Source organism: Camelina sativa, chromosome 2 (genome assembly GCF_030686135.1).
Source record: "Camelina sativa cultivar CO46 ecotype springtype chromosome 2, ASM3068613v1".
NCBI classification, from domain to species: Eukaryota; Viridiplantae; Streptophyta; class Magnoliopsida; order Brassicales; family Brassicaceae; genus Camelina; species Camelina sativa.
Window position 1 is genome coordinate 19,276,008 of NC_141881.1, and position 7,770 is coordinate 19,283,777.

The following is a 7,770-nucleotide window of genomic DNA, read 5'->3' on the forward strand; positions in this document are numbered from 1 at the left end:
TTGGTTATGTGGATTGGTTAAATCCGGTTATGTCAGTTCTATTACTTAGCTGATATATAAACTAAGAAGTAGATTAGGATGAGCTTAACAGCTTGTAACAAACTTTTGATCGGATTAATAAAACCGATATCTCTCTCTTTTTTCTCCTCCGTCATTCAACTATTTTCCGATTAACCGGATTTAATACAACCAACATATAGTCCAATATCTATGTACCTTTAATAGTGGCTCACAAACACAAACATCATCCCAAGATACTTTAGATTTATGTTGGTTATGGCTGTCCTCGAATCAAAAGAAAACGTTAGTGTTAATTGGGTTTGACAAACACACAACATTGGCCTTAATTTGGCCATACGAAATTGACATTGGGAGACAAGATGAGAAGGTTCTTGAGCCCATGCACTCAATACATATTGTGTCGTTGGGATACAGTGCCGGCGCTGACCCAGTGCATTTGCACCATGTCACAATATTTTGGAAAAAATTATAAGGTTTTTAGGCTCTTCAATGTTTCATATTTTGATTAAAAAAACCCCAAAATACTGAAAATTTATAAATAAGACCTGTAAATTAGGAGAAAAAAAAAATTTGGCACAAGGTGCAAGAAAAGTTTGAGCCGGCCCTGTTGGGATATGAGTGGTGGTAGGTGAGAGACAAGACATCAAAGTGTGTTCTTGAGAAGAGAAGAGAAAGAGAAACAAAAGCTTCTCAAGCAAGCTTTCTTCTTGTTGTTGTTGTATCCCTTTGATCTGTAGTTCTCCTTGTGCCAAAATCTGTAAACGAAAAAACATCACAAGTTAGTGGTGTGTGTAACCTCTTCATAGAGTGGAAGTTGTGGGAGACGGTTCCCACCCGAGATGTACCGGTTAGAGGCCGGGAACTCGGTGATCAAAATTCTCTTGTATCATGTTCAAGTCTTAGATATATGAATCTTTAAACCGGTGTGAGGCGATGACGGACCAAAGCAACAATTATCCTCACAGTTAGAAAGAATTATATTCTCTAAACACCTCTCTTAGAGTTGCAATTGCAAAGCATATATATAGCCAAAACTTTTGGCCCAAAAGTACTTAATTAGTGTTTGATCAAGAATGAAGACGACTTCTAAGTTCTGACTATGTTGATAAGGACTTAATTCATACGAAAAGCTGGAATATATATAACTGGTACACGTGATAGAGAATCCTGGAACACATTAGTTTTAGTTCTGTAGCTTAGTAACAAAAAAAAAACCTAAAATTCATTAAGCACAAAAGACTAAAGACCTCTTTGGAGGCAGATTATCAAAACGGTGCGTTTTAATAATATTTTCCCGCGTATTTTTCTCGCTTTATTATCGGATAGCCCAACAAATTCTCAGGCGGAAAAAACCTAGCTGTCTGCTTTCACCATGGACGTAGAAGGAGAAGACAAAAGCGATTATCTCCAGATCGACCAAATCGTTGAAGAAGATACCATGGACGATCTCATCAGAGACCGATTCAGACTCTCTGCTATCTCTATCGCCGAAACCGAAGGTTAGACTCTCCCTCCTTCTCCTCCCAATTTTCAATTCGATTCTCAACATTTCCAGCGAATCGACGGTGGTGGTTTATGAATCGGATTCTGGGATTTCGATTTAATTTTGAGATTTGTGTTGATTTTGATTGATGATTCAATTTTAATTTCCACTGATTCCTTCTTCCGAGGATCGAATTTGGCTTCCGATTAATTTGGGAATTTTCAATTTTTTAGAATTGATGAATCAACATAGTAACGAGAAGCTGCTTGAAGTAGTTATTTTCTACAAAGTTGAAATTTAGAATCTTCTTGGTAAAAGTAAAATAGATGGAAAAGCGTTGAATTTGATTGATTTGAGTTTCTCTTTTTTTTTTTTTTTTTTGTTTGAGCAGCGAAGAAAAATGGAATGGAAATAGCTGGACCTGTTGTGGCATGTGTAGCAGATTTAGCCTTCAAATACGCAGGTGAGAGTTCAGTATTTCAATGCATTGGAACACTAATCCTGCAACTCTCTTTTCTTATGGTTTGAAGAACCTTATTGTTGTTACTATTAACTTGGAAACTTAATCTAGCTTCAGGGGAATACAGAGTGGTCAATATGCTTTGGAAGTGATCTTTTTTTTAGAGGAATCCTGCTTTACTTAATTTTACATTAATGAAATGTGCAGTGTTAGTTTTACAAGTTTTTTAATCATTTCATTGCTACTATAGACTTTGAATATCGATCTTGCTTCCGGGAAACACAGATGGTCAGTGTTTTGGAAGTAGTCTTTTGGTTTGTGTTGTGAATTTATCATTTGGGGAACAAGGGTTTTCTTCTTAGGCCAATATGTGTGTGTTACTTTATAGAAAATAGCAAAAAGTAAAAGTAATATGTGGGTGTTAGTTTACTGTTTTAGTTTCCAGAATAGCTTTGTCTGAAAGTTTTGCTTATTTGTTATGAGTAACAGAAAACGTTGGAAAGGACCTTGAACTATTTGCGCATCATGCTGGACGCAAAGTTGTGAACATGGACGATGTTGTTCTCTCCGGTATAAACCATTTCTCTCTCACACGTTCATGTTAGTGTTTTCTTAGTTATGGATTTCTTATCTGTTTTTGAAATTCGCAGCGCACAGAAACGATAACTTGGCTGCATCTTTGAGGTCACTGTGCAATGAGCTAAAGTCAAAAGAGCCACAATCTGACAGGAAACGCAAGAAAGGATCAGCCAAGAGAGAAGACAAAGCCAGTAGTAGCAATGCCGTTCGCATCCCCGATTTGTAACTCTTCAAGTAGCGCGTAAATACATGCATTCCTATATTCATATACATAGAGGACAAACATTGAGGAAGAAGCCGTTAAATGGCCTGGAACTTTCGTAGAAGTTTATTAAAGACATTTGCATCAACCCTCTTATTTTAAAATATCAAATGACAATACTTGCATCAATTCTCTTTATTCACCTCTTTATAAATTAAGAAAATAAAATTTGTATACATCATTGTAAAATTATAAACAAAAACCATTTTTTATAAACTAAGTCGACAAATGATTTATAAACTCAAACCGATATATAATTTCGTTCTAATTGTAAAATTTAAACCCTAACCACCTAATTTGTAAACTCAAACTAACATATAATTTCGTTTTAATTATAAAATATAAGCCTTAATCACCTCATTTGTAAAACCAAACCTAGAGATAATTTTGTTCTAAGTGTAAAATCTAAATCATAATTCTCATTTATAAACCCAAACCTAGAGATAACTTCGTTTAATTGTAAAATATAAACCAAACCAGTATTTAATTTTCTTTAATTAAAAGTATACAAAATTTGTTTCTTTAATTTGTTTTAATTTTTAATTTAATTTTGATTTATTTTTAAAGAAAATATTATATAGTAGATTTTGATTGGTTGAAAAAAAAGAGGTGAAATAAAAGTGAACCCAAGTATTTTTCAGTATTAAATATCCGAATAGGAAAATTTAAAATATGCGTATATGTCGAGAATATATTTATATTCTCTGTTGATTTGCATATAAATTTTAGCCATTTAGGGAATTGTTCTCTGTTTTTTGCTATATATATACTAGCCACTAGGCACTATGTATAAGAATTCCCTAGCCGGGTTAGATAACAATGTCACAATCTGACTCTTCTCCGATGAAGAAACAGAAGCTGGAGGATGAATTAGGTATAGATTCGGATCCATATTTTGCTTGTTACACAGTGAAGATTATATATGAGGGATCCCCGATTTGTTCTAGGGTTAATGTAACAAAGGCGTTCTGATTGTTTCGTGTCGTAGGTAAAGGAAAAACTCAGAACGAGATTGGTGCTGTAGGGATTCGAGAAGAGAAAGATAATGAAATTGAGAATGATAAGGTATTTCTGTTTGATTCAAAGATCTAAAACGTTGATCCTTTACAGGGATACAAACTTGTGATTGCATGTAAATTCTTGTCTTGTTTTTTTTTTGGTGTCTTTCTATGCGCTTTGTGTGAATGTCTCTCAAGATAATTTCATTGTTGTAGGATAAAATTCCACACTATGATCCTACTGAAAATGGATGTGGTGCGCCTACCCCTCCTGGTTACATCCCTCACTCTTACGGCCCTTCCTCTCCTTACAACCCTAACTCTCCCCCTACATCTCCTAGTTACTACCCTTGCTCTCCTGATCACATCCCTTCCTCTCCTTACAACCCTAACTCTCCCCCTACATCTCCTAGTTACTACCCTTCCTCTCCTGATTATGATCACTTCTCTTCCAATCCTTACACCCCTCCCACTCCTGGTCGTCGCACCCCTTCCTCTCCTGATTATTATCACTTCTCTTCCAATCCTTACACCCATCCCACTCCTGGTCGTCGCACCCCTTCCTCTCCTAGTCCTAGTTACAGCCCAAACTCTCCTAGTTACAGCCCAAACTCTCCTAGTTACATCCCAACCTCTCCTAGTTACAGACCTACCCCTCCTAGTTACTCCCCTCAATACGTCCCCCCTACCTCCCCTCAATACCTCCCTACATTTACTCAATACACCCCTACCATAAGCGACATGGAAGCTGAAAACAAGACATCTGATCATCTCAAGGAGATTGGTCATGAAAGTAGCCAAGTGGATGGTGGAAATTACCATGATGCTGAGGGCACTCGCATAATTCATGTCCCATGTTTAAAGGTTTGGTTTTACCTTTTGACTATTGTTTCAGTATCACCTACTGATGTTTACTCTGCAGGTAGCTCTACTGGTTGGTGCTGCGGCGACTTTACGGTTTCTTCAGCACAGCCTTTGTGCTCGAATCCGTATTTTGAAGGATTCAGAGGTTGACTTGAAGTCTGCACTAAGACCAGTGGAACTAACTGGAACTGTTTTACAGATCGAGTTTACTCAGCAGCTTATCGACTCTGTTCTAGCAGAGGTTGTCATAATTATCTCAAATATTCTTCTTTTTGTTTACTACTCTCAACTATTCTGTTTTTTTTAAAAAGAAATTTGGTTACTATAATTTCAGGAGAATCATGATTAACCCATGGAAGAGGAAACTAAGAAACCATCTTCTCAGAAAGATTGTGAAGCTCTTACCGAGCAAGTCCTTACCGAGTCTGAACATCTCACGTGTGATGCAGCAACCTCTCCAAGATATGAAGTTGTTCATGTGTTGATATCTATATTTGCAAGTTTTATCAGATTTTTATGAAACCTCTCAAACATTTTATAACCATTCCGGCCGGAGACTATTCTCGGTAATTAAACAAGCCGTGTATAAGGATTTTATTATGTCACTGAAAGATATTGAGAACTTAATTGGATATGATTGGTAACATTTAACCATTTCAAAAGCTTATGATATCTATCATTCTGGTGCATAGCATAAGATATTACTAGTCTTATCTAGACTCCGAGCCGGTTAAGATTAGTCTTTGGTCTTGTCTATCACTTAGTATTATGTTACATTCCCTAGATTAAGTTATGTAGCACAACAGAGTGTTACTAATCCTAAAATAACTGACTCAAAACATATTGTTCTTCCAGTTATTGTTAGAGGAGAAAATGTTATGGTCTATGAAAATTGCTCTTTATAAAGTCGAAACTCTAGAGATTCTATGAAGGTTGTAACAAATATGGAAGCTGAAGAGACATTCACCAGAAGTCCAAGTGGTACTAGCACTTCTACAGTATACGTACGCTTTGGATTCTTAGATCCTTGCAACTTACTCTTATGTTGAAACTGACATAGATTGTGGGATACTTTCAAAATCTTTTTTTGGGAATGTTATTAATCTCAGTTATGAAACCAAAAAGGCACCAAATAATCCCCAGCAAGAAGGCAAAACATTGGTGAATTTTAAATCATTATGGAGACAAAATAATTTCTCGACAAATAGGACATGAATTGTTGTGATTCAGCCACTTAAGAATACAATCCTCGTGAAATTTGTGGAAACAACGCAACTCCATGATCTTCCTCTCACCATCCCACAACTGATCTATACAGATTGCGCAGCAGTCATAAAGTTCTGTTGGTATTGGATGACCCTCGAGCCCATTATCATTGAAGCATAGCAACACAATCTCTTTTACAACTTCAACTTCAGCTTCCACCAAGAAACCATCTTCTTCTCCAAGTAGATGACTCATGTTAATCGCGTCTTTGGAGAGTCTATGAACGATGTGGTGCTGAATCCAGCTGCAAATCCTTGCCTTGGACAACATGTTAGCCACATATCTATTGCATGTTTCTTCTTCAGCAAGGAAAAAGGGTGGGATCTCAGATACGACGACTTCCTTCTCTTCTAGGGTTTTGTTTTGCTTAACTAGGATTTCACGACCGTTACGATTCTGGATAATACACCGCTCGATTCCTCGGAACTTTATTGTAAACGACCCTGAATATTTAGAATCGAGTGCTTGCATCTTAGAGAAATAGTTTACATCCCACGCCGTTGAACTGGTCTCCATAATTAAGGCTATGATCATGACCAAAAAGAACACAAAGTGTTTGTGTTCTCTTGCGTTTTAATGACCGAGTAGCTTACAAATCCATCTGGTCGCGTATTACTTAAGCGAACTTTTTCCATAATTTTTTAAAAAATCAATGGACAAAAAAAAATCTGACAAATATAATAAAAGATTTAATTTTATTATATATTTTTTACATCAAATATAAGAAAAGGTTTAATTTCATACACGATGCGAGACAATTACGATAATAATATAAAAAAATACCGAATAATCTATTCACTGGATTTTTAAAATAAATTTAAAGTATAACATCATTTAAACTTGCTTCTTTTAAAAAAATGAATTTTAACCTAAACTTACAAGTATGAATATGGAGTAAATTTACTAATCGTATAGAACATAGTAATTTTTTTTTTTTTATAAGTTTTTAAACGGACTCTAGTTTTATGGCACATCACACATGGATTCTCTTCAGGGTCGAGATGTGTCACCTGTTAATATTTAACTTATTACGTTTTTTATTTATCTGTTAGTTACTTGGTTTAACAAACTCACATATGAAAAACATCCAAAAAACATCACTGTTTGACAAATTTTGTTATTTTTATTTTCCTTTCTCTCCCCATTAATGAAGTTTTGGACTCGCATACCACTTTTCTACTTCATAATTTGAGTCAATTATTACAAGCTTGAAAAAAAGACTCCTTACTGAAGTTGAGTAAGAATTAAAGGCTAAGCATTTTCATCAATAACTAATTTTCCCTTACCCTATACGATTTCGATTTACATTATCTTATATTCTAAATTATTGTTTACTAAATCTCAAGGGCTCTACAAAATGCGGTCGATCTATTGATGCTCGCAAGATAGGATGGCTTTGGCCAATACATCTATATGGATTATGGTATATATGTTTAACTGAAGGTAAGAAAAATATACTTTAAAAATCGTGGAGTTTGATATTTTTTTAAGAAGGACCACTTATATATATAGAAGGACGACTAAAAATTGAATATTGTCGTTTTTGAATTATTTTGTCGGATCTCATAGAAGAATGAGCAAGTAGAAAAGAAAAATGTACACCATATGGCTGATCGCTCTATAGTTGCATGTACCTATCATCTATATTCTATTATTTATATATGTTTCTCTATTTGTATTATTGTGATTTGGAATCTTTAACGATAATAATTAATTACCAATCTTTGTTTCACACCCCAAATTGTGGACCACTTTTGTTATATTGAGTGAAGGCCAAGATGAAAACATAATTATTTGCTCATCCGGAACAGCGGTACGCTGGGTTATGTTTCCGATT

At 35.3% G+C, this 7,770-nt stretch overlaps 2 protein-coding genes and 1 pseudogene across 3 annotated transcripts; 2 read left to right on the forward strand and 1 right to left on the reverse strand.

Annotated features, from left to right (window-relative positions):
- Positions 1-1,190: 1,190 nt before the first annotated feature.
- On the forward strand, positions 1,191-2,934 carry LOC104725611 (protein MHF1 homolog). The gene is made up of 4 exons (XM_010444288.3): positions 1,191-1,520; positions 1,896-1,967; positions 2,454-2,534; positions 2,615-2,934. Exons 1-4 carry the CDS (start codon positions 1,394-1,396, stop codon positions 2,767-2,769), a joined length of 435 nt encoding a protein of 144 aa, XP_010442590.1. The 5' UTR covers positions 1,191-1,393; the 3' UTR covers positions 2,770-2,934.
- A 597-nt stretch (positions 2,935-3,531) lies between these two features.
- LOC147948865 (uncharacterized) lies at positions 3,532-5,210 on the forward strand (annotated as a pseudogene). The gene is made up of 5 exons (XR_015580655.1): positions 3,532-3,679; positions 3,794-3,870; positions 4,020-4,667; positions 4,726-4,908; positions 5,002-5,210. The product of XR_015580655.1 is annotated as an uncharacterized LOC147948865 (transcript).
- A 633-nt stretch (positions 5,211-5,843) lies between these two features.
- Positions 5,844-6,449, reverse strand: LOC147948866 (uncharacterized). The gene has a single exon (XM_087468959.1). The coding sequence runs from the start codon at positions 6,447-6,449 to the stop codon at positions 5,844-5,846; it is 606 nt and encodes a 201-aa protein (XP_087325085.1).
- Positions 6,450-7,770: the final 1,321 nt, after the last annotated feature.

What these genes read in the sequence shown, in the direction of transcription:
- LOC104725611 (XM_010444288.3), top strand. Translation starts at nt 1,394, where the DNA reads ATGGACGTAGAAGGAGAAGACAAAAGCGATTATCTCCAGATCGACCAA. An exon ending in CTCTATCGCCGAAACCGAAG is followed by an intron (nt 1,521 to 1,895) that starts GTTAGACTCTCC and finishes TTGTTTGAGCAG; the next exon opens with CGAAGAAAAATGGAATGGAA. An exon ending in GGACGATGTTGTTCTCTCCG is followed by an intron (nt 2,535 to 2,614) that starts GTATAAACCATT and finishes TGAAATTCGCAG; the next exon opens with CGCACAGAAACGATAACTTG.
- LOC147948866 (XM_087468959.1), bottom strand. Translation starts at nt 6,449, where the DNA reads ATGGAGACCAGTTCAACGGCGTGGGATGTAAACTATTTCTCTAAGATG.